The 25,029-nt window shown below is 44.2% G+C and overlaps 1 protein-coding gene across 9 annotated transcripts in view; it reads left to right on the plus strand.

Annotated features, from left to right (window-relative positions):
• The window catches only part of arhgef10la (Rho guanine nucleotide exchange factor (GEF) 10-like a), a 103,775-nt gene that overhangs the window by 70,230 nt on the left and 8,516 nt on the right, over positions 1-25,029 (plus strand). For all 9 annotated transcript variants that reach the window (XM_035150722.2, XM_047338638.1, XM_035150730.2 and 6 more), the window contains 4 exons: positions 12,477-12,563; positions 16,033-16,247; positions 17,362-17,519; positions 19,658-19,800. In XM_035150722.2, coding sequence (XP_035006613.2) covers positions 12,477-12,563; positions 16,033-16,247; positions 17,362-17,519; positions 19,658-19,800 — 603 coding nt within the window. The remainder of the gene's footprint in view (positions 1-12,476; positions 12,564-16,032; positions 16,248-17,361; positions 17,520-19,657; positions 19,801-25,029) is intronic.

Here is a 25,029-nt window from a genome sequence, read left to right on the forward strand (position 1 = left end):
TACTGCAGCCAGCCACCAGGGGGCGATTGAGATATTTTGGCTTCACGTTCAGGGAGCTGTCGTGTCGTCCATCTTTAAACCTTTAAGCAACAAATGGAAATAATAGATAGCTTGTGTCATCCATCTTGTACGACACTTAACTGTCCCCACGGTAACAGCTGAATTGAAGAATATTTAAATTAGTTTACATCAAAAAAACGTGTTAGCATGGATTGTTACTTTTTGATTTATATATGTTTTATATGTATATATATATAATTTATATAATTTAATTTAACTCATGCTCTAAAATCTTAAATACAGGTGCTCCCTTCATCTCCCTGTGTGACTCTGAGCCTCACAGAGTTTTATCAGCCATTTATTTTCAAGTCCGTCCCGCAGGCGTTGTTCGCCTGAAGCCTGGAGACCAGTAATGGATGTATTTATGAAACGCAATAATGTGACAGCTCAGCACGCTGTATAACAACCGCCATCGGATGGCGTCACATAGTGCATTGAGAACTGAATGACTTGAATTACGTGCTTTTCTCAATGCAGGACACATTTATTTTCTGTGCACTGTGTTTCTCTACAACCGCTCATTCAGCAAAGCTCGGAAGGCGATCGATGCCGGGTTCCTGCACCGACCTAACCGCTCTGAACGAGGTGCACGTGCACACTGTGTGTGCAGGATTTTTACAGTGAGGGGACTGGAATCCCTCGGCTGCATAATGACTCACAAACACCTCATATCTCCTTCTTCTCCTTCCTCTGCGACTCTAAAAGGTTCTTAAAGATCCAAGACTACAAAGACGTTAGAAATAGTAAAGGGACATGTTTCCAGACTCCATTTATGAGGCATTAGGGCTAGGACAGGTTTGAGGATGGCTGCTATGCCAGAGCTCTTATAATACCTTGGGGGATTTCATCATGTATGCTTTGAAGTGCAGAATGACAAACTGGGAAAGGGTTCGGGCTGCATCGGGGGTGAGCTTCCCTTCTCTTTCTCTGAGAGGATTAGCTTCTGTGTCTCCGCTCAGAAAAAACGGCAACGCTTGCTCACGTCTTACCCCTAATACACACCACTAGTTTACACAGATCACACAGATCATCATAATTCCTTATTTACTTCATTTTTTAATGTATTTTCCCTTTTGGAAAGTCTTGTTATTCAGTCTGGAAATCCATCAAACACGTTGTAGGTCATCTCTGTCTGTCATCCAGTACAATTACACTGTACTGGGTCACTGGGGTCTGTGCTTGTTTACTGGACTGGCTGGTGCTTTTGGGGCATGTTGTGCGTGTCCCTTTCACTCGCGTGGTCATCCATCTTCCCCGCTGATGGAGGCGATAAGAGAGCAGAACTGTGTATTCAGTTTGCCACATGAAAGTGAGAAAATGAGCTTGTTGAGCAGCATCCCTGGCAGCGGCGAGCACGGCGTGTTCACGGCTACATTTTGTCTGGTGAATGACTGATTTACAAACATAATGACTCCGAGCTCCCACAGCCAAGACGAGGGAACGGGTTCAGTGTGAAGGCTGCCGGGATGCTGGGTTATGAAATATGGATTAAAAGGGAGAAGGACAAAAAGGTGGCCTTCCCCCGATGCAACGCCTCTCTGATGATTTATTTCCTCTCCCTCCTTTAGACTGTTTATGTTATCGCTTTTTTTAAAAGGCAAGTCATCAAATTAACACCTTTCAGAATATACCCTCGCCGTTTTTTTTAATTTATTCTTCTTGAAGGTTGTTTGCTACCTTTCAGATGCCCAGACACCAGCCACCTCTCTTGATTTGTCAAGACAAGATGCCACAGCATGGATTAAAAGGTCGTTCTGGCCACATGTCCACCTGAGGTGCGGCGACTCTTCTTTCTCGTGCCGCAGTAATATCCTTCTGGCAGACAGAAAAACACAAACAGCTGGACACACGAAAGGCTTGAGACCGTTTTTTTTTTGGAAAGAGCACATCTTTCTCCTCCCTGACCTGATCGTCATCAAGAGCAGTTTTCTCCCCCCCCCCCCAGGGATGCTTATTAGAAATGTAATCTGCAGCACGCAGGCTTTTCTGTGACTATCAGGGCCAAATGAATCATGATGATGACCAACTGTACTGGTGTGCTCCGTTGCTCTATTTGGCTGCGTGCGCTTCATTATCGTTTCCACAAATGATGCTCGAATATGCCATCAGTGGCCACCCACCAGCATCTTAATTTGGGAGTCGTGGTAAAAAATGTGTTTTCTACCTCCCTTCAATTTGGACCCGCAAAGTAATGCATGTCCATGAACGCAACACGAGTTCCAGCCTGGTGGTTAGATTTGCTTTGTTTGCACTTTAGGATTTTTTTTACAGCACATTTTAATGCATTGGAAGCTCAACAAATATCCTGTTTTTCAGAATGCGAAGCAGAAGCGAATGTGGCATCTACAGTAAATCCAAAATCAACAGCTGCTGTCGGTAATATTAAATGCATGGATACCAACACATTTCCATGTTCTGTCAAATTGTTCTGCTAGTTTTTTTTTTACAAGCGTCCATCTGCAGAGATGTGTTTATTGTGGAATTCAGTATACCATCCTCCCCGGATCAATTTTTATTTATTGAACTGTGTTTGGTGAAATGCTTCCGAGAGCCTCACTCAGAGGAAAATAGCTCGCCTCAAATTTAGTTGTAAACTTCGGAGGCACTTGAGAGCTCGGTAAACATGCAGCACAGCTCCCTCCAGGAAACAGACCCACTGCTGCTTGTCATCTGACTTCCAAGCTGGTGGCGTGCAGAATACTTGGATGCAGGAGGAAGTGTCAATCGAATTTCTCTGTTTTTTGAAGCCTGGACCACAGCAGACCTGTCGCTGGAGCTGATGCAGCTCGGGAAGCTTCTGGCTGTCGAGGCTCGGCTCAGAAAAGCCCAACTCCAGACGCACCAAACTTGTCACTGTCACAAATACAGGGGGCAGTGACAGCACACAAGCGCTGAATGCTCAACGCTGCGGATCAAAGAAGGACCTCGCTCAGAGGTCAGGGCAGAAGTCAAACTTTGGCATTCGCGCAGAACAACTCTGCGGGACTCGTGACGCTTTCCAACATTTGGGCTAATGTTTTTCGGGAGTGTTCCGAGGTCAGACCCTCTCTGTAGATCTGGATCTCCACTCTGCCGGGCGACAGAGGCACCAGCAGTCGGGTTTATTGAATTTAAGTAATAGTTTGAAGGTACTTTTCAAGCCGGAAGCGCCGACTGCCAGCTGCACCGCCTCCCTTTTGTGATAAATTTAAGTCCGGTGTCGGCAGCAAAACAAAGATGCAAGACCCACAGAGGCAGAACAGTAACTGTGGTGGGTGGGCACTGCTGGTGTGAATATTGACTACATTCTAACAGGAGGTGGATTTTGCGGCTTGTTTTTCATCATTTTTACAAGCAACTGGAGAAGAAAATGTAGGGTTCAGAGATTATTAGTCATAGTTTATTTTTTACGGATTTCTGTTCTAATCTTTTATGAAACAGAAGTTGTATTGTTCCAAATGCCCTAAAGTGTTACTAACAACGTGAGAGTGTGGAGGTACATTATGAATGGTTGTCATGCTTGCCAATAGTACAGCCTTTTATCCCTGCCCCGTATTGGCCAAGACAGGAACACTGGATTTGCTGCCAGCTTAGGCAGCAAAGTTGTTTCTGTGTGTGTGTGTAGTGAAGTGAAAATATAGGAGCATTAAAAAAAATAGCTCCAATATTCAGGGGGGAATGCTAATCGAGTGAAGTCGTCATTTCATCCTGTCTAACGCAGCTTTTAATTAATTTAATAAACAGCTGTGTTGTTGAAAGGGGTTTGGGAATTTTAATTTGTGTCTTAACGACAAGATCCAGGCGGCACGGTGGTGCAGTGGCGAGCACTGTCGCAGTAACAAGGTCCTGGGAGTCTGCATGTTCTCCACGTGTCTGCGAGTGTTTTCTCAGTACTTCCTCTCTCACAGTCCAAAGACATGCAGGTTAAGGTAACCGATATCTCGTATTAGCCCCGTAAGTGTGAGTGTGAGCGTGGAGGGTTGTCGGCCCTGTGATGGACTGGCGACAAGTCCAGGCCGTACTCCGCCTCTCGCCCCAATGTCAGCTGGGATTAGCTCCAGTCGCCCGTGACCCTCAGAGGATGGATGGATGGATGACAGGATCAAGGTGGTTGATTTTTGTAACCCAGAGTCTGGTTTCACAGCAAGCGTGTACAAAAACTCCCCAGTCCGGTTGTTTTCTAACATAAATAACATACTTGTTGTCCTTTGTGCCTCTTGCACTGTACAATTCATCTCGCCTTCATCGCTCTCCCTGCCAATAGAGGGCAGTGCGACGCCTGAATATGCATAAACAGGGGGTCGCCACACCCACAGCTTGACAGCGAGGTCATTTGCAGAGGACCCTGATGGGTTGCTGTGACAGTTAACATACTAATTACAGGGAATCATAGACACTCGAGCAAAGCCTCAGACTCGAGTCCTCCTCTGGCCCTGGGTTTTTTTCCCGCTCACTCTGTACTTGTCAAGATAGCATGCAGAAACAAATTATGCACCCAGGGGGGGGAATCCTGCAGATCTGCTAAATGCGGTAATTCGGTCGCATTCTTCCGCTGTGACTATACATCAATGTGGAGAGGACGATAGGCGAAAACAGCATTAACTCAGAAGAAAGGGGAGGAAAGCTCTCTCTCTCTCTCTTCTTTGATTTCCTATTGTGCCAAACCAGTCGTTTCTGTTGCAGTGAAACGTCCTCTCTGTATTTACTACCTATACCACTCTGGATGCTGCTTCTTTTTATTGGTCCTGGCCAGTGTTCAGAGATTCAGGGACAGGAAATCTCTCCCTCCTGCTCTAATTTAAAGTAGGTGCAAATGTTAACTTTCCATTCAGCTCGTGTGCAATTCAGAAAAAAGTGTTTCCACTCAATTTAATTGCTGTATTTTGGAGCCGATGTCATCTTTGCTTTTTTTCCAGATCGGTCATGAAAGACAAAAATCTTCGATTGATCCATAAAAGTCGGTTAAATCATGTCCAACGTTTAAAATCGTGATATACAGGCTTGAGACAAAGGCCCTGGAACGTGGTATTTGAATAACCAGATTAGTATTTGTGAACAGTTGTGGTTTGCGTTCGTCTCATGTTGTGCCAAACAGGCCACCGCAGAAGAAGGATCCAAGGATTGTAAGGGGCAGATTCAAATTGGGGAGGTACTCCTTGATGTGCAGAGTTTCCTTGGCAAAAGTAGCTCCAGCCGCCTCGTGGCGAGGACTGAGCTGGCACGGCCGTCGCCTTTGTTCTGCATTTTCCTGCCATCTGATATTAAGGATTATAGAAAGTCTTGTCTGCTCCCGTGCCCAGGGTTTCATCTCAGACCCCATGTTGACAAACAGTTGTGTTAGTTTCTGTCTTTGAGGTGGGCAGAGATTGCTCGTCCAAAGCTTGTCGGTGCCGTGTACAGATGTCTGGCAACAGAGAAGGGAAGATGGAGGAAGTGATTGACTACACAGAGAAGTTTTGGCCCCTAGTCCTCTTTTGAACCCATTAATGCAGGGGTAGTACACTGCTTTCATCCAGAGCTGGAACTGCCATGGCCGCAGGAGTGTGCGGTGTGTGTGTGTGTGTATGCGTGTGTGTGTGTCTCTGTGTGTGTGTGTGCGTTTCTCTCTCTCTCCCTCTGTGTGTGTGTGAAGAGAGGATTCAGCGACACAGCGAATTTGCATCACATTTGTTGGGCGTGTAGCAGTCGCTCAGCTAGGAGCGGTGAAGGGCACGGGGGAGAAAATCTCAGTCGAGTCATGAATATGAGTTTGTGATGTCCTACCAATGTCAGACTGTGGCTCTCGGCAGAGATATGCAAAACCGCTCCAACTTCATTCCACTTGTTGCTGATACGATCTGTGGCACAGCCAGGGGAGGCGAAATCGTTACTGTACAGGCCGTGGTTATTAAATTGAGGGAAATGTCCTGAGCCAGTTTTAATAAGCTGATAGCCGTATGCTTTTTGCTGCGAGTCCGAACCACGCCTAAAGGACCCGATACAGGCCGATCAGGAGTTAACAATCAGGCCGTCCATTCATCCCTCTTGTGCAGATGCTTTAATCTTATTGTCTCCAAATGACTTTGAATATTCCGAGCGTAATGCAGCGCCCGCGAGCACAGAAGGTGCCTGGCCCCTTTGATCTGCGTCTGTAGATGCCGGCGGAATTTAAATCGCAGGGTGTCATCGAGCTCATGAAATCCTGACATGAGCAGCAAGTCTCAACTTTGATCCTGTTGTCCCTTTGTGTTAGCGTCATCTGAGAGTTTGATGTATTGGAAAACAGACGACGAGCAACGACACTTTGCTTTCCCCGTATGTGTCTGCGTCACAGGAGCAGCGTCACAACCAATGTGTCGATGTGTGACGGCTTCTCGAACACACTGTATGAAGCCTGTTGTTTACTGCAGGTTCCTCCACACTGAAGACTTCATTGCTTTACATGAACTTCATGGCACTGGTGCTACGGAGGTTCGTAGTTTCTGTAGCACAGGAAACAAAGTTGAAGCACGAGTAAACATCTGTTACCGTCTCTGCAAACAACCACAGCTACAGTTCACTCAAACGGGGTATTCTAGCAGTTGTCAGGCTGCGTGTGTTCATATGGACGTAGCTTTAAGGAAAGGGCTGATGGGAGGGGGCACATTACAACTGTTTTAAAATGTCAATACATTCAAAACATTAGTTTAACATATGGTGCCACGGCGGTAAATGTGTTCATCGCGCAGTTTTTTTGGTAACGTATATCTCGCAGTGTTCGTACAGTTTAGATTTACTTATTCATACTCGCTTACCTCTTTAGATCAAATTGAGAAAAAAATGAAATTGTCTAGGTGTATCATCCAAACACAATCAGCATCTCGTATACGTCGCCATTTTTAAGACAACAGTAACTCAGCTACCGGCCACAAAACACGTTTCAGTTTGTCATCGACGTCGAGAGTTGTCCGTAGCAGCAGACCTCCAGTACCTGTTAGTCTCCTGCAACCGAGACCAAGCACGGATAACAAACTCCTTCTAGAATGTATCCATGAAGAAACGTCACTCACCAGAAGCAGGAGCAGTAAATGCCAGGAGCTTGTTAAGCGTGTGTTACCTATAGCAGAGCTCTGGATGTGGGTAATTTCTGACTGACCGACCATCCACTCAACATCCATCCTGCCTGCAGCCTGAGGCCTCAGTCATGTTTCACCCATTTCAATTGAAACAGACCCTGCCCTCCAAAGGGCAATTGATTGACAAGCAGGAATTTAATCATTTACCCGGCTTCTTTTTTTTTCTTCTTCTTCTTTTTGAATATGCACAGTTATTGGAGAAAAGCCATCGCAGTGCAGAGCAGGCAATTTTCTTTATTTTATAGTGAGGATTGAACTACTTATCATTTCAGACGCACAATAAAATTTAACAGACCTCTTTAGAACTCTGGACACAGATTACGGAGTTCATTGTGTTGAGTAAATTTGAAACTGAGGAGCTGTCGGAGGTGCGGCGGGTCTCCGCTCCCCCTCGTCCGGCAGTGATGTGTGGGGGGTGCACACCAGGTCCCCCCCCCCCCCACACACAGGTCTTTCTCTCATGTAATGCTAACTCTGCTGGGAGATCTCCCTCGTCTTCATCCTCCTGTCGATCACTGCGTTTGCAATTTGGGCTGATTATCCTCGGTGTGCTGTTGCATTTTAAATCCTCCTGACTGGCTCCGTGTGGCTCGAACATTTCTGAAAAGGTTTAACAAACATTTTTCTCTGTTTGTCTGCAGTTATATTTTTATTTTGCCCGTTTTTTAACAAATTGTAGAGATGTGAAAACCAAAGGAAACTCAACAAATGTCTCTATATTTAGCTACACTTCTGAAAAGTAGCAAAATGATCAGTTTCTCTGGTTTTACTATTTTTAAGATATGTGTTAAAATAAAATGAACATTTTTATTCACCTAACCCTAACCCCATAACAATTTAAATGCAAATACAAAAATCTCAAATCTGGACTGAAAATGAGCAGAAAGAAGAATAATCTTCTATAATCTGCCGCTCTTTCACAAGACCTTAATTAACAAAGCAGATAATTTAATAAAATAAAATATGAATAAATACTTCATCTTGCTTATTCATACAAAATGGTTTATGGTAGACATAATGTAACCTCCACATGCACCATATATATGTTGCCATGGCACATTTGGACTGTGGTGGCTGCAGTTGTTCACTTTCCAGCCCACTATTGCTTTTGGGGTTTCTTAAGGAATTGTTTATGCTCTCTGTCTGTCAGCAATAAAAAATAGTCGGTGCAGAGAAAGGTGAGGCCTCTCTTCACTTTCTAACCTACGTTTTTTCAGGATGCTGAAATTGCACACAACGCATCCACAGTCCCAAAACATACCATTATTGATGCAAACTCATTTCAGTCCCTGCATTTTGTCTGCTCTCTGTTTCCAAACGTGCCCCCAGATGCTCGAGGGCACCTCCGGCCTCAGGCAGTGCACAGCTGCAGTGGGAGAGGGAGCACCAGCACCAGTCAATTACCAGTTAATAAACAGAGGAAGTTTTCTATTAGTGCTTGTTAGTGCGTGTAAAAGATTGTTGGTATGTGGAATTGGGGGAAGTCACTGTGACTGTGGAATTAGAAAAAAAACATAAAATACAGGCATATTTTCCGGGCCTGGGTGTAATATACAGCGCCCAGTTCTCCGTACGCACTGGAGATAATATTTGTTATTTGATTTTCATCCGGCCATACAGTCCAATATATTGTATTTGCAAACTCATTTTTTCCCCTTTTGAACAGTGCAGAAGTGTGTGCTCAGTAGTTTCACAGGATGCAGTATTTCAAAAGTGACTATAGAGCCCACTCTCCAATAAAGGGAATCCATTACGTAAGCACGGCGCCGGCCAAACAATGCAACGCTGGCCGGCTGATAACAGTGTGAGCCCCTGACGCATGTGATGCCTCTTTGGATAGCGGCTGTCACAAACCTGATGTGTGGTGGACCCCCCACGCAGCTGGGAGCAGACTTCACTGAGCTCACTGAGGTGTAGAGCGCTGGAAGGAAACGGCACCTGAGAAGGAAGTAAAACAACATTAATTGGATTTGAAGTCGTCCTCACTAAGGGGGACGTCGCTCTGACAATCTGACATCGAGGAGAGTGAATCATTAAAACCCTGTCATATTAGACCAGGACCCAATAACCACCGCTTCTTACATTTGATGACATCCAGAGCATAGAGCTGCTCACGGTAGATAAGTCACAGTAAACGGCCCCATTCTATCCTGTAGGAACGGCTTCAATTGCACATTTTTTTTACATTTATGTACCGGGAATAGCAATGGACGCTCCTCCGGTAGCCATTACCACCTGGAGCCAGCATATGGGCAGGCGCCCTCTTGGGGTAATGGGTGGGGCGGCCTCTCTGTCGACCACTGGGTCATTGGTAACCGGCAGCTGGGAGGCCGCCCTCTCGTCACATCAACAAATCTCGCTTTAATTAGCTCAGCCGCCCGTTTCCTCCCCACACTCCCCACAGTCCTCCATCAAACCTCCCTCAGACGGCTTACAGGCTCACCTTCGCCTCTCATCCTGTCTGCACTCACGGGAATAGCTGAGGCTCCTCCACATCTCACACACACACACACACACACACACACACACACACACACACACACACACACACACACACACACACACACACACACACACACACACACACACACACTGGGCTATAACAGAGACTGACAATTGACTTTCAGAAAGCTTGGATCTCATTGATTTTTAAACTGCCTCTCACTGATACCTTATTAGCACTGGGATGGCCACTGATACGGTCATCGTTACAGACCTACATTTCCTTAGTGCCTGTAAATATAATTTGCACATTCACAGGTAGGAGATGATCTCACAGGCTTCCTTATTATATGCTCACCCGAGCTCCCTTCCATTGGCCGTTAAAAAGATGTTCAATAAGTGGACCAGGGGGTTTACTGTATTGATCCCAGTCACCGTCTGCACTCTAATGGGAACACAATCTGTCCCCGGCTCAGTATCATAGAACCACATCGGCCCTGTGAGCCGCTAACACAGAGAAATGTGGCTTGATGTAACAGTCCAAGAGTTTTATCTGAAATTGATAATATGGAAATGAAATCTCATGCTAATCATTGCACGATTGTGTGGAATTTAAATAATTGGACGAGATGGAAAAGAAGAGCTCTTTCACATTTTTAAAGCATAATGGGGCGTTATTAGCAAAATAGCTAATTACTTTTACATTGTTCCAGAATTAGATCTCCTCTTTATACCTGCAATCATTTCACAGGAGTGGGCGTCACATTTTTCAAATGGCGGGATTTCTCATTAAGGACGAGCTCTTCATTAAAACATCAGCTGTTTATCTGAATCTTCCTCGTGCACATTCCTGCCTGTGAATACTCATCTGATAGACTCCGACAGAGAGGACGGATCCCAGTTGCGTTGCCGCGCTGACTCTGGTGAGCGTTAATAGACGAAGCAATCTAGACCCGGGGAAGATTGGCCCACAATACCCCCCCGCCATTGAAGTACCTGCACAGTCCAGTATGGAGCGTCAGTCCCTCTGGTCCACAGCCACTCTTCCTCTCTCCACCACAGGGCCTCCATATGGAGCCACATTATGGCTTCTGCTTAATTACCTATAAAAACAAAAAACATTTTATCACACGTGATGGGGGGGGAGGAGGGACGAGAGAGGAGAGGGAAAAAGACACGGAGCAAAGGGAGAAGAGGAGCAGGGCGTAAAGCAGATTGAGAGATGGGAAGGAGAAATGGGAAAGTGGGACTGAGAGATTGATACAGGGGCGAGTCGTGCATCTGAATTTGAATAGAGGCAGACACGGAGGAGGGAGGGAGGGAGGAAGAGAGAGAGAGGGAATAGCTATGTTCTGCAGATGGGGCGGGGGGGAGGGGCAGCGATCTGGCCAGCATCCTTTATTATTTTTGTTTATTGTTTACAAACACACCCAATAGAGAAAAGGGGGGCTCCTGGTCAACAGAGGCTGTGAATTACCCGTGATTGATGCTCGCCGCCGCGGAGCACGACAGTTGGAGACGTGCGGCGCTCATCGCTGACCCTCCCTCCGCTCCCCCTCCATCCCCTTCTCCACCCACAAACTCCACAACTCACCCACTGCCGCAGCACCCCCCCCCCCATCGACCCAACAACACACAATTAGCTGTTCCGTCTGTCACACGGCCCACCCTCAGCGGTGACAGACCAAAATAATAATCATTCCCGACCAGAAAGACTGCGGGTCAGACGAGCAGCTCTCACCACGGGGGTTTGATGCCACAGCTCCTATACTGTAAATGTCAACCTCCATCGTTCCTGTTCAGGCAAACACCTGTTTGTCCGAGGAAAATAGATTTCACATTTATATTTAGCTTTTGATTATATGGATTTATTCCTTTCGCCGAGGACGTTATGTTCACTTTATTTCACATTGTGAGATAAAGTGTTTTTAAAAATGTCTTTGATTGCTCAGAAATTAATTAAAAATCAAATAAGAATCTAAATACAGTGAATTTAAATGTGCTTTCATCTTTAGGACATTTGTGCATTCCCAGGTTTGATGAATTTCACTTCTAACAGTAAATTTACCGGTCACACTAATCCTCCTGTGTCGTTTTAAGTAAATATTATCTATATGCATCTCAGAGCTTTAAGAATATAATAATATTCAAACTGTACAATCACAAACTAAGTCTTTATGCATTTTGAAATAACTTCCTGTTCATTTATGGTGTTTCAAAGCTTGGGGAACAATCCTAGATATATTCATGTGTATGAACAGATAACTTTAATAATAACTACAGAAATCACAGAAACATGAAAACCTTGAATACAAAACAAATCTAAAGCTGTAAATATCAATTATATAGAGAAACATAAAGCTGAATGTTTGCCTCCAATAATAAGCTGTTTTTATTGTCCGTGTTTTAATGTTGGCATCGGTAGAAGAAAGAAATTTAACACCTACTGGTTAAACACTGATAAGAGCGTCGCTGGGTATGTTTGCCATTTGTGTGTGGAATTGTTTTTATATAAAATGGCTGTTTTAGATAAAGTGTTCACACATCAAAAGCAGGAATTCATTGAAGGCTCCCAGCAAAAGTTATTTTACACATTGTATAAAAATGTATGAAGGTATGAAAACCCAATGCCTCAATTCAGCGTTTTTAATAGTCGCACATTTACAGCTCATATCACGTGGGTGGAGAACCATCAACCTCCACGGGAAGTGACAAAGTTCCCGTTGATGGCAGAGCGGAGAATTTCGATTTCTCGTGCCTCCACATAAAAAAAGTGACAAGCCTGCTCTTTGTTGTGTTAACTTAGAAAGTGTTTTTATTTTGTGACTCACATCAACAATATGCTTGCAGTATTGAGCCGTGATATGTGTATTTAATCAATATTCATTTTGTCTCCCTCAGCTTGAAGCCGCCCTCCATAATCCGGTGCACTGTGCATTGCTGGGCTTCTCTGCAGCGAGCACCTCCTTACCTCAAGGCTACCTCTGGGTAATGTGTTGCACGCACACACACACACACACATATATACACACACACACACACACTACACTGAATGCCAAACACCTTAACCATCGACAGGGCAAACATAAATATACAGTCGCTGAATTTCTTTAGCTTTTAACACAATTAACGTGTCACTTTTAAACATCCTCTCTCTGATCTGCTCTCGTTAATTAGTGAAATGAATAATAATAATAAATATCTCAAGGCTAAAAATGGCACATGCACAATTTTTCACAGTAAAATGTCACCAGGATGCTATGAATTCATATAAAGGCAGTTGGTTGGTAGGTAACTGCTGTGTTTTATGATGAGTAGGGCAAATTGTGCTGCCAGACCTTCACAGCACAATCCCTGGACTAGGGGGGGATTTAGTGGATCTGGGGTAGAGTGGGGGGGGGGAAACTGAGGGACCTAAAAACTGAGTGCAGAGAATCTGCTATTAATCTTTATGTTTCAGTTTTTGTTCCCTCTCCTTTTTTTTCCAGAAGGTGGGCAATTTATCAGGTAATCCCATTCTGACCTAAAGGGTGTCTGAATCAAGTGTAGGTCCTCCAAGACAAAGAGTACAGCTCAGTGTCTCTGTCTTAATTGCTTTTGTGGGGCTATTCTAAAGAGGAGTGGGATGCTCTCTCAGATGGAGGAGAAGGAAATACGGGGGAGCTGGCTTTCAGGGCAGTGTGGTATCAATGTTTGAAGGGGCACAGGCCATACTGCACCATTACAGATGACTTAAATGCCCCTGACCTTGTCCTCCAGCACTATTTCGAGAGGCAAAGGTAGGTTGTTCTCATGTTGTGTGCGACACACCGGTGGAGAAATTGTCCACATGAGTGAGTGAAGGCAAAAGTAAAGACTGCACATGGTTATGTGCAGTGTAAGATATCAGGGGGTGAATCAGCGCTGCATGAACCTTCACCCTTGTGCTCTGATTGGCTGTCTTGTCTCAGAGTCGTCTAGATATGTAGTCAGAGTCTGTGACGTGTTGGCGAGTCCCTCAAATTGCGTCTTTGAGTTCAATGCAAAATGCTCCAGACTGGAGCATTTTGTTTAGGACTTTTAAAAAACTCTTACACGACTGAGGGAAGGGAATTGAAAGGAATCCAAATCTCATGGACCAATTTACTTCACATTCTATTCCTGCCTGTGCAGAAGTTCTTGAAACCAACCTTGCAACCAACCTAGGACACAAGCACGTTATTGAGCACGAAGCAAAAACTGGACCTTCTCCCGGCGAATTGTTCCACTCGGCTCAGTTCAACTTCTAATCAAACGCATAAAAAAAACTCGTATCCACTAAAAAACACATAATAGTGAAGGTCTGCAGATGCCGCAAGAATAATTAGTGGCTGAGTGTTCCCGCCCCCAGTCGGTTCTACCTCCCTGGCAGGCTTGTCAAATACGGGATGACACTAATCATGTTAAAGTGAGTTGGGCTATGGGGATTTCTGTGTGCTTTGATCAGAGTAATGACATTGTGTCTAATCAGCCTGATAACCCAGTGTTTCCCGTTACCCTCCTTGTCCCACTTTCCCCAAACATCCTACTTCTTATATTTTTGGATAAAGTCTTTATTAACTCAGCCCATATGTCTTCTCGTTTTATTTATTTACGCAGGACAGTTTTTAGCAGTGACTTAAAATGCATTTTTGAAGTAGATGGACATTCTGGTGATCCGTGGTTTTGGCTTCGTAATGTGGCAAATACCGTAGAGAGCAGTTTGCCATCATGACCGTTCTCCCCAGGCTTCCTCGCTGTGTCCAGAGCGATGTAATTAAGGCTGGCAGAGCATTTCACTGTTTGGGGAGGTTTTCTGCTTCCCTCAAACTGGGAGGAGAAATCTGTCCAGGGCACAACTCCAGACATCTATTTCTTCAAATGAGTAGTGATGACTTTGTCAGGACAGTGTGTTTGCACCGGATGTGGGGGGGGCTGGGGGATGATTAGTGGTGATGGGGGGTGTGTGTGGAAGGGTTCGGGAAGGCACAGATAGACGTGTACGGAGGAGTCTGGGTGAATGGGGGCCTTGCCTCCGGCTTTGGTTACACAAAGTCACTTGAAACTGTGTATTTTTTTCAGGCTTCTTGCTGCAAGATAAGTCCTCCCTATCTTCTTTTCACCCTGTGCAACAGACCATTATTTGTTCTGGCTCATTCTCAAGAGCCCACAGGATCGCTCCCGTCCAGATTCTGCACGCTGATACAAATCAAACAAATGATTGCATGCAAATAAGGGTGAGCATGGAGGAGAGGAGCTAAAGACTATATTTAGCTCATGTCACATTCACACGATGTGATTCATACAGAGTATAAATCTTCGCTGTCGAGCAGCAAGCAGCCGTGCATCTTTTCCAGGAAGGGCTTTGTACTTTGTCTGGACATCCACCTAGGACTCACACAGGAATAATGAATGAGATTATATTGAAAACCCACAGCGGCAATTTAATTGTTTGGGAATAGAAGCAATGCCACCTTAATTGGAATTGCACCAGAGATAGGTTGGAGGGCTCCTGCTGTCTTTGTTTTCTCAGCATTGGCATTGACAGGCTTACACAAAGGCCAATATAAATGTAGGACATAGGAAATCAAGTCTCTATTGAGGCAGACAGTCGGCCTGTGGGGTGTGAATTACCCTGGGAAGCTTGTTGTGATTGGTGCACCTGTTTTGATAAGGTTACTTTCTGGTTTGTTTGAGACGTTGTTTCACAACTTGTGTTTTCCTCAAAAAGGGAGAGACATCGAGGGCCGTGGACGGGTACAGTCTCACTCCTAACTGTGCTTTTAACAGCTCGGTTTCTTTGAACGTCTTTATTACTACTGAAAAGAGTATCTTCAAGTGTTATGTGCAACCTTGGACATGCTAAAAATCAGATGTCGGCTCAAGTGATTGATTGATTGATGGGTTGTACCCAAGAAAGAAGTGTCAGATGAAAAAAAGGAGGGAACACTCACTCTGCAGCTTCTTCTGGGGACAGAAATGGGTCTTCTAGCTTGAAAATGGTGATTCCACACTATCAAAGTATTGCATTGGTATTTTGCACATGACGAATATCTATGACCATACAGCCTAAAAGTTTTATGATTAAACATGGCATGTCCCAAAAGTACAAGGCAATCTGAATGACTGCTCAACTTGAAGAACTCAACTTGATCGAGGGGCGTCATTAAGTGACCTCGCAATATGTAGAGACATTATCATTAAAAAAAAGTCTTGAGGGCAGCGCTTCTTACTGAATAAAAGATTCCAGAGTTTTTGGAAATGTCTGATGTTCTTGTTGTGAACCCATCACATAATGTCTGTTCTTATTGAAAGTGAGGCGGGACATTGACAAGGTCTGAAAGAATCATTGATTTGAACTCTTTAAAAATCCAAATTGCTGAGAGGCAAAGAAGTTTTAACCAAAGAAAGATTCTCAGTCTTGACCTTTTTTAACTCGACTTTCTTTTCCTCCACACAGGTGTCAGGTAGAGGTGAAGGTTCACAGGGGCAGATAGAGATCTTCTCCCTCAACAGGCCCCTGCCACGGGCTGTGAAGAGCCTGCAGGTGGGCTCTGCTGTCCGATGTCTGGAATACGTCCCTGAACCTCCTCAGGCGGACGAGGTGGAGGCTGCAGTTCACAAGGCACCTTCAGGGAGCGGCGCCAACATTTGTGTTGGACTGGACGATGGCCGGTGAGAGACGAATACGTTTCTAATAATATCTAACAATTCTTTATCCAAATTTTTCAAACTACAATGGGACCAGCAGAGTCTCCAAATTCCCCCAGTGGCTTCTTTCTGTGCTTGAAAACGCCGGAGTATACATGGATGTGTTTTGAAGCTAAACTGTCTTTCGTGTAGATGCGGCTCGATGTTACAGAAATAATCAGATACCTTGTTAAAACAGGCAAAAGAAAGCCTTTGCGTAGAAATGGAAAAATCAAATAGTGAAATCAAATGTATTGGAATTTCCATCGTCAAATGAGAAGCACAGATATCAACGTAAGAACACAAATGCTTTTCAACATGCTCCACATCTTCTGTGGTATATTATCGTCCTGTATTACCCGGCGCTCTGCTCCCTCGAGGTTTTTTCTACCTGTATAGATTCGCTTGTCAATATTTCATCAAAGCAAGAAATCAGAGCCGAAGCCTCGACGCAGCATCGATACTGCCACTGCTGCTGAGATCAGTTTCATTTTCAAATCCAATAAACCCTCTGATCCCCGCTGTTTGTAATAGACCAGCGGCCTCCTGTCGTAGTAACAGTGAATAAATTGTTTTCTCTTTCAGGCGGAGAATATTCTGGGATTTCAGACGTAGCCATTATGTTTCTGTAATTCTCATTAACTGTAGTGTTCAGTCATTAGTTTAAGAAACGTGTGTCAGCAGTTTGTTTTTTTAACGCTGACTCATTCTCTTCCAATGCGATTGTCCGTCCAGGGAAATGAAAAAAAGACGTACAGTAGAAAGAAAGAAAGAAAGAAAGAAAGAAAATATAATTTCAGCACGCTCAGAAAAACACGTCATCTCCTCTTCTACTTGACATTTTCCTCTCAGACTGACAGAAACAAACAAGCGGCAATGTGCATTTGTCATTCTGGAGAACACAGTAAAATGTAGCCGCGCTCAGATGGGATTTCAAACATGAGAAAGACAGAGTGGCTGCACACACACACACACACACACACACGAGGCTCTGCTCCAAAGTGAACTGTTAAATCAAACCGCATGAAAACGAGCCGCTCTGTCATTTTAAATGACGCTCATTTATCATGTTTCCCTGCGCCGCTTTTCCTTCCTCCAGCATCCTGGTGTATGGCAGCGTGGACACCGCAGCACAATGCCTACTGACCCTGCGTAACCCAGAGGGCTGCCCTGTGCTGTGCCTGAAGCAGTCGGCTCGCTTCCTGTTTGCGGGCCTGAGGGACGGCACCATGATGGTTTATGGAAGAAGTAACAGTGGTGAGATGTTTGTTGTTTTGTTTTCAGCCTGATTGTTGTGGTGTGTGGATGTTGCGTCTCTCTCTGTGTGGCGTCTGTCGGTGGAAGTGACAACGTGTCGTCCTATAAACTAATCTAAAGTACAAAAAACATGCTGTTTATTAGTTAAGACAAGTTAGGTTTGACTTATACACACAAAGGAAGGTCTGTTACATTCTTGTCATTGAAGTACAATGCTGATCAAACCTACCAGCGCCCTCTATCTGTATTTGCCAGCAGGCGGAGAGAAGAAGCTAGCCGGATGCATCCAAGAAAAGTTTTCAAGTTTACCTGTATGCGTACATCATAAATACACGTCAACGTTTTTTGTATATAATTACTCTCACTGCCAGAAGAGAGAGATGAAAGTTCCACACTGTTTTTATACATTTTTTGTAATAATCGTAATTTTTCTATTGTTGAAAACCTGTTTTAAATTCACATTCACGCTTGATATCTGTGTTTGTAGCACAGAAGGGAAAAAGGAGGGAAAGTGGCGCCTTGGAGAGAGACACACAATAGGAATCCCCACTGTCGCTATATATTTTTTATTATTAATATAGATTTTGCATGTGAATATCTGGTTTATGAGTCACCCACATAGACAGAAAATGCCTTTTCAGAATGGGTATTACTAAAATTATTTTAAAAAATCACGTTAACCTAGAATCACTTTTCCCTTTTATGCTATACGTCCGATTCCTGGTGATTTTCCCACCTGGTGTAAGCATGACAATAACGCCCCCCCCCCCATGTGGTGGATGGCGTGCCATGTCCAGTCAGGCATCGCACAAGGCCAGGAGGGCTTAACACCATCTCAGCAGTAGTTCTCTGTCCTCGCAGCCAGCGGGAGCACAATGCTTCCATCACCAGGTTCTTTTTCACCTGGCTCCAGTAAATCAACGTCCCTGCCTTCCTCCTGTGCTCCTTTCTCCTCCCAAGCAGAAAGGATGATTAATTACACCAAGCTGCTGCATGCCGATTAAATATTACTATTCATGCTTTGTATGTAAAAAAAAAAAAACAGGACAGGAGAAAAAGCTTTGGTGGGTGCCAGGGAATGTTTGTGGATTCTGCGCATCTGTTAAAGATGTATCTGCCTTTGACTAGCGTGCTACTGTCTTAAAACGCAAGTCTGCAACCACCAGAAAAAGCAGAGGCTCGAATTGAGAGCCGTGCTCGCTGAGACGCACGTCGGACACTGTGCTTAATGTAAATGAAAATACTCCACAAGACGAGGACGGAGAAGCTTGATGTGATGCAATGTTAACCAGGGAGAAGCATCAGCGCGGTCCTGCCGTGTGCACGTGGGCCGGAGGGACATTTACAGGAGTCAAATTTGAAACGGTGGGAAAGTGACCTTTATAACACACCAGGCAATTAACCTGTGGAAGTCAGAAGCCGTTGTGAAGCTATTCTGCTATGAAAGGCAGAAATAAACAACTCAAAATGTTAATTAAATGGCTGGATGCACTCCCTTCTGTAATTTTGCTTCATTAACGCATAGCAAAGGAAATGCTTATGTAATTCGCTCCGTAATGTGCTTCTGTTGTAGCTGCAACGTGATTAAAACTCAAAGAAAAAAGGGGCCTGCTCCATTTTCACAATGATGAGGCAAAAAAAAAACAAGGAGAGAGCGAGCGAGACGGCGAGGGAGCGAGGGAAGAAGTTGGAAAGTGGATTAAAGTGTACACCAGAGTTATTAGCATGTGGGTGGCGAACGCTGTGCGGCTCAGTGTGTGGGGATTGGAATGGAGGTCCACACTCTTTCTTCAGTCAACCTGTAGTTCACGTTCTCTCACATATTTGTTTTTTAATTAAAGTGAAATAAAAGGAGCCTCCACTGTGAGCTGGCTTCGCTGATGCTTTAGTAATTGCTTAATAACATTTAACTGCTTTAAGAGTATTTTTCAAAATAAAAAACCGAGGTATCTCGCTGCAATACAAGTGGGGGGAATTGAATGTAATTGCCTCACTCAATGTGACGGTGTCGGAATAGAAGCAGGGTCTATTAATATGATTTTAAGCCAGCTGTGATAATAGCCATTGATTTTTTTTCTTTCTTTCAGTGTTTCTTTGTCACTCACAGTTGTGTTTGTGTTGTGTTGTGTTTGTGTCAGACGATCTTTGGGAACCAGACTCGTGCCGATGTGTGAACCTGGGCTCGGAACCCGTGCGGACGCTGCTGGTGTTGGACGACTCGGTGTGGGCGAGCTGCGGGAACTCCGTCACAGCCGTGGACGTCTCCAGCCTCAGCACTCAGGTAAATAACCAGATCACTGCCGGGCACACGTGACCTGCACCTTCACCATATTCATAGTCAATATTCTTCAACATTTTTCATCCGAGAAAAACTGCCTCAATGTGAGCGGACTTTTAGGATTGTGGATTGTTTATCTGGATTTTTCCTTCTTAAAAAGTAATGAAAAAATGTGTGTGTGTGAATAAATAATATAAATACATCCACATAGATAGGCAGATATATAGTGAGAGTTAGATAGATAGATAGATAGATAGATAGATAGATAGATAGATAGATAGATAGATAGATAGATAGATAGATATACACACACATAGATAAAGCTGTACCTTATGACACGCAATAAAGTATAGTTCAAATAAAGTGTCCTGATGTTTAAAAAGTTATTATACAGCCCAAAAGCTGTATTTTATTTCAAGAAGTATTTCAAGAATATTACAAGAAACCATGACGACTATCATATTCATCTTTTCAAAAGCTTTTGTTTGAAACAACCCTCTTGCAAGGTCGACTCCTCCAACATCTCCTGCAGATAAATACTCTCACTCTTTGCTGAAACATGGTTTGAAGACCTAAATGGATGAGTTCATAAGTGAAACTGCAACACAAGGTGTTCTTTATTTTATTTGTTTAGTGTGTGGTATTTGTTATTTTTTTTGCAGCTTTGAGGAAAATTTCCTCTCCTCTCATTTTGTGAAAAGATTTATGCCGACAGCCTTAGAGAGCCAGCTTTTCTAATCTGTGATGTCATCAAGATTTACTGCCTGGAGCCGCTGCCTGGACAACGAAGTCAAACCTTTGTAGATTCATACAGTGTTTGTTACGGGGCTTCCATACACAAACACGCTTCATTTTTGCTGAGGAGCTCTGAGTTATTGGGAAAGAATTCACACCATTATCTCCCAGAAAAATCCTCCCGGGTCTCGTCTCTGTCGTGCTTTTCCTTTTTGTTGTTGTTGTTGTGTAGTCTTTCTCCAAGGTGCTCATCTGTACCGTGTGTCATTAGATCTGTACAGGGGGATGACTTCCCTAGCTGCGGTAGACGATAATGAATGGCAGAAAACAAACTCTTCTGGGTAATGTTAATGTGGTATTCAGATGCTGAGCTGCAAACCATTACCATTTAATTATGGATCCCAGATGTGAGTGTGCGTAGCTGTAGAAACGGGTAAAGGCTTTTGGCGGAAACGAGCTTGTGCGCCGAGCAGACCTTCCCTGGTCAAATAAAAGTTGTTGACTGATATAAATACGATGCTGAATTTGAATTTGAACAACCTAACAAACTAAAAGACTAAAAATAAACAAGATACATGTGTCTGTTGGACCACGGCGTAGAAATCTGTTTTCCGTTCCCAAAGCGGAAAACAAATGATCTACATTTCAGGCGATAAGGGGGAACAAGCAAAGTGGCAAAATGCTACAGTGGTACAGTGGTACTGTCATCTCAAAGCAAAAAGGTACTGAGTTCGAATCCTGTTGCAATGTCAGCTGGGATAATATCTCCAGCAACCCTTAAAGGTTCAGTGTTTAGAATTTAGTGACATCTAGTGGTGAAGGTGCATGTTGCAGCTGAACACCCCTCACCTCACCCTCCCCTTCCAGACATGAGAGAGAACCTGTGGTAGCTTCAGTTGTCATAAAAACTTAAAAGGTGTTAAGTTTGTCCAGTTTGGGCTACTGTAAAAAACATGGCGTCCTCCGTAGAGAGGAGCTGCTGATGTAAATATAAAGTATTTAAATATAAAAGGCCCATTCTAGGGTAAAGAAAACAACAATTTGTACAATTTAGATGAAACACACTAGAGAAAACATCACTAAGATTATTTTATTTTCAATTTCTGCCAATAGATCCCTTTCAGCTAAATCTTACACACTGAACCTTTAATAGATAAGCAGTTTAGCCACAGAAAGGATGGATGCATAACTTTTATCTTGAAATTCTAGATATTTTGCTTGACATCATGTCAAATATACAATCGGCAGCAACATGCAAGAGACAAACAGTATTTTTTGATAATGTAAAATACAAAGTTAATAGGTATTAAAATGTTCTATTTTAAAAAAGAAGCAACAGACTAAAAGAAGCAGCTGGCGAATTTGCACGATCAATCCGGCGACAGATGCTCTTCCAGTCTGCCTCAGGAGCCTCGTATTTCGGAAGAGAGCCGAGCCGGGGATGTCTCCTTTTATTCCTTCACCTCTTTTGCCTACCGCAGTCCTCCGGAGACATGAGTTTAATCAGCTGAATAGCCATGCAGGAGAGCCACGGTTCTGGTTCACCGTGTCTCCCACAGAGCTCAACGGGTCAGCTCTGGTTACTTCTTTGCTAACCTTGTCTTCCTCGCTAATGTGGACTCATGAGGCCTGACTTCACAGGGGCGTCGGTGCATATCCAGGATCTGGAGAAGCAACACTTGGCACCTGTAGCGAAGAGATATGACTCGGAGCGAGGCCAGAGGGTCACAGATTCTCACTCGCTTCCTCCCCTTCGTTGTTTTCCCCAGCGGACGTTCGCCCGTTTTGTCAGATTTGCAGCACTTTTGAATCATTTATCCGTGACTCTTGGTGGACGCGGCGGCCCGTCTCGCCTGACGCCACCGGCCCCTGCACACTGCTACTTGGCATGAATCTCTCCCTTAAATCTTCACAGTCGGTGCCTCGGCGCTGCAGACACACAAATATAACCCTTCTCAGTCTGATTTGGGTAAACATGGTGCATACATACGACGCTGTGGAAATTGGCTGCATGCGAAACACAAAGGATCCTCGCGACTGAAAGAGTTGTGCGTAGTCTCTGCTTTGTGCTATTCAATTATGTAAACTCTGGTGGGGATAGAGGAAAATTATAGGGCTGAGAAAAACCTCAGCAACACAATGAGGTAGAGGAAGACGGACAAATATAGCAGAAGGTGTGTGGGGATTTAGGAGTCGTTTCATCTGTCTTAACATGCCGATATTTAAGAAAAAGCTCACAAAGCCTCGCAATGATACCTCTGACAGTTTTGACTTTTAGATATTACCACTGGGGTTTGAAAAAGAAAATGATGTGGAAGTAAGACTTCACAGCAGTTTTGCTAGGGGGGGGGTGTTCTTTGAAACACGATTGCTTTTAGTATCTCTAGTTTACCACCATTTTATGTAAGTGTTGTGGCCAACCAAGGTACTGCAACAAAAATAACTAAAAGCATCCCCAGGGACCCAAACAGCCAAACTCTTACTCCTTCTCTCCCATCTTTTCATTTGAGATCATCACAGACATTGAGGGAAACTCGCTTCACCACCAGATTTAGTTGGAATAGTTGAGTAATAGTGACGACACTGACAACACTTGTGAAAATGATCAGTTGATACCACTTCTTTTCTTCCAAAAAAGCAATAAATTACAGAGCAATAAACCTGAAGTGGAGAGAAAATGAGAAAAAAACTGTAATGATTTATTTTGTTTTGTAGTCACACACTAGGGACTGATTTGATTGATCGATAATGCAGTGCTTTTGTTGAAATCCACCAAAACATCTCATGATTTCCGACGCGTCTCAGCCTCGTTTTAAAGTTTCTAACGGTCGATCTCTAGACCTCCAGATACTAAAGAACCCTGAACAGCACCTGTAATTTAACCCGACTCTTAACGAAGCAGGACATGCATGGACATACGAGCGTTGATCAGTACTGACTGGCAGACCTTGTTCCATCCTCTTCCCATTACTACTTCTTTCTCTACCTGCTCTGCCCCATCAGTCACATGTCTACGACTCCCTTCAGAGTGGAGATGTGGACTCGGGACTCGGGGAAAGGGACGGCGACACCTTGTCACCTGACGTAATGAAGGACTAATGAGCTGCTCCGACCGGCTGCAGTGTTACTAGCTGTGGCTCGGCTGGCGGAGAACTCTAAACGGGATGTTGTTGTTAGTGTGACACTGCGGAGTGGAGTGGAAAGGGCACATTACTACTGTCAGGCTCCACCGACCACCTCATCTCTGTAAGCAACACTGGACTCAGCAGACTAATGCCAGGTTGTTGGGCGGCGGCGGCGGGAGGGGCTTGTATTTATCCTGTATTCGACACGGCGCTGCAACATATCCGGTCTTTATCCTTGATAGAATATTTGGAGGATTCTATTTTTAACCAGAGGGACACAGGACCAATGTCCCCTTTTGGAACCACATTTAAATTCACTAGATCTGGATTTTTATTTTCAAACGCACCAAATTACACACTCTCCCCTAAAAACGTCAGATTTCTTTCATCATCATCATCCATAAAGTGCAAATGTAGACGATCGCACAAAGTTTAAGAAAGTGAAAAATAAGTTCTTGGATCCGCCCCCTGATCATGATCCATGCGAAAATGTAATGGATTCTTCCCTAACCCTTACTGCACCTTTACAACAAGTTTCGTGGTAATCCCTTCACTAGGTTTTGCATAAACCTGTTGACTATCAGACAAACAAATGCAGACAAAAACATAAACCCCTTAGTGAAGGTAAATATTGACTTAAATATATAAAAATCTGTTATTTTCTCACATTTTCAGGCCCTTTTTGACATTTTCAGTTTATCCCAGTCAAATAAGACGTCGTACACAACAGAGTGCTTTACAGGTGCTTGTAAACGTGTGGCGAGGAGCCATTAAACCCTATGACATCCATTTATTAGCTGGAAACCCCCTTTCAGAGCCGCCACACTTGATAATGATTCATGCGATGATAAAACAGCACATGCAGTAGGACTGTGATGTTCTTTACTCACCTCTCAACCCCATTTCAACTGCAAGGTGACATTTTCGCTTTTTTCTCGTGGATATATCTCATATTTGGATGGCGGCACTTGAAAAAAAAAAACAATCCCAGAGCTGCATTGCACGTCCTTTCTCTGGCGGAGCCGGCGCTCGCTGCTGAGGAGTCAATTAAAAGAGGAAAACACATCAAAGGCTTCTTCTTTTCCTTTTCCCCTAATTTCAAACAAAGGAGGACCCACTGGCAAGGGCACACAAACAGGTGGTAATCCCTGTCCGCCGGTGCAGCCGGTTCGGGCCGCGGGGGTGCATTCTCATCCGCACCCACTTGCTCGCATTGACTAATTGCCCAGCCTCATGCAACTCGTGCATTGACAGTGATATGAGTTCCAAGATGATGCCCGAACCAGCCCTTGTCACGCCTCGGACCGCAGGGGCTGCATGTGTCGCTATGATAAGGCTCATTGCATTTATTTCAAGCTACTCATTAAGACTG

The sequence above is a fragment of the Hippoglossus stenolepis genome, chromosome 3 (assembly GCF_022539355.2).
Source record: "Hippoglossus stenolepis isolate QCI-W04-F060 chromosome 3, HSTE1.2, whole genome shotgun sequence".
In the NCBI taxonomy this organism is placed as follows: Eukaryota; Metazoa; Chordata; class Actinopteri; order Pleuronectiformes; family Pleuronectidae; genus Hippoglossus; species Hippoglossus stenolepis.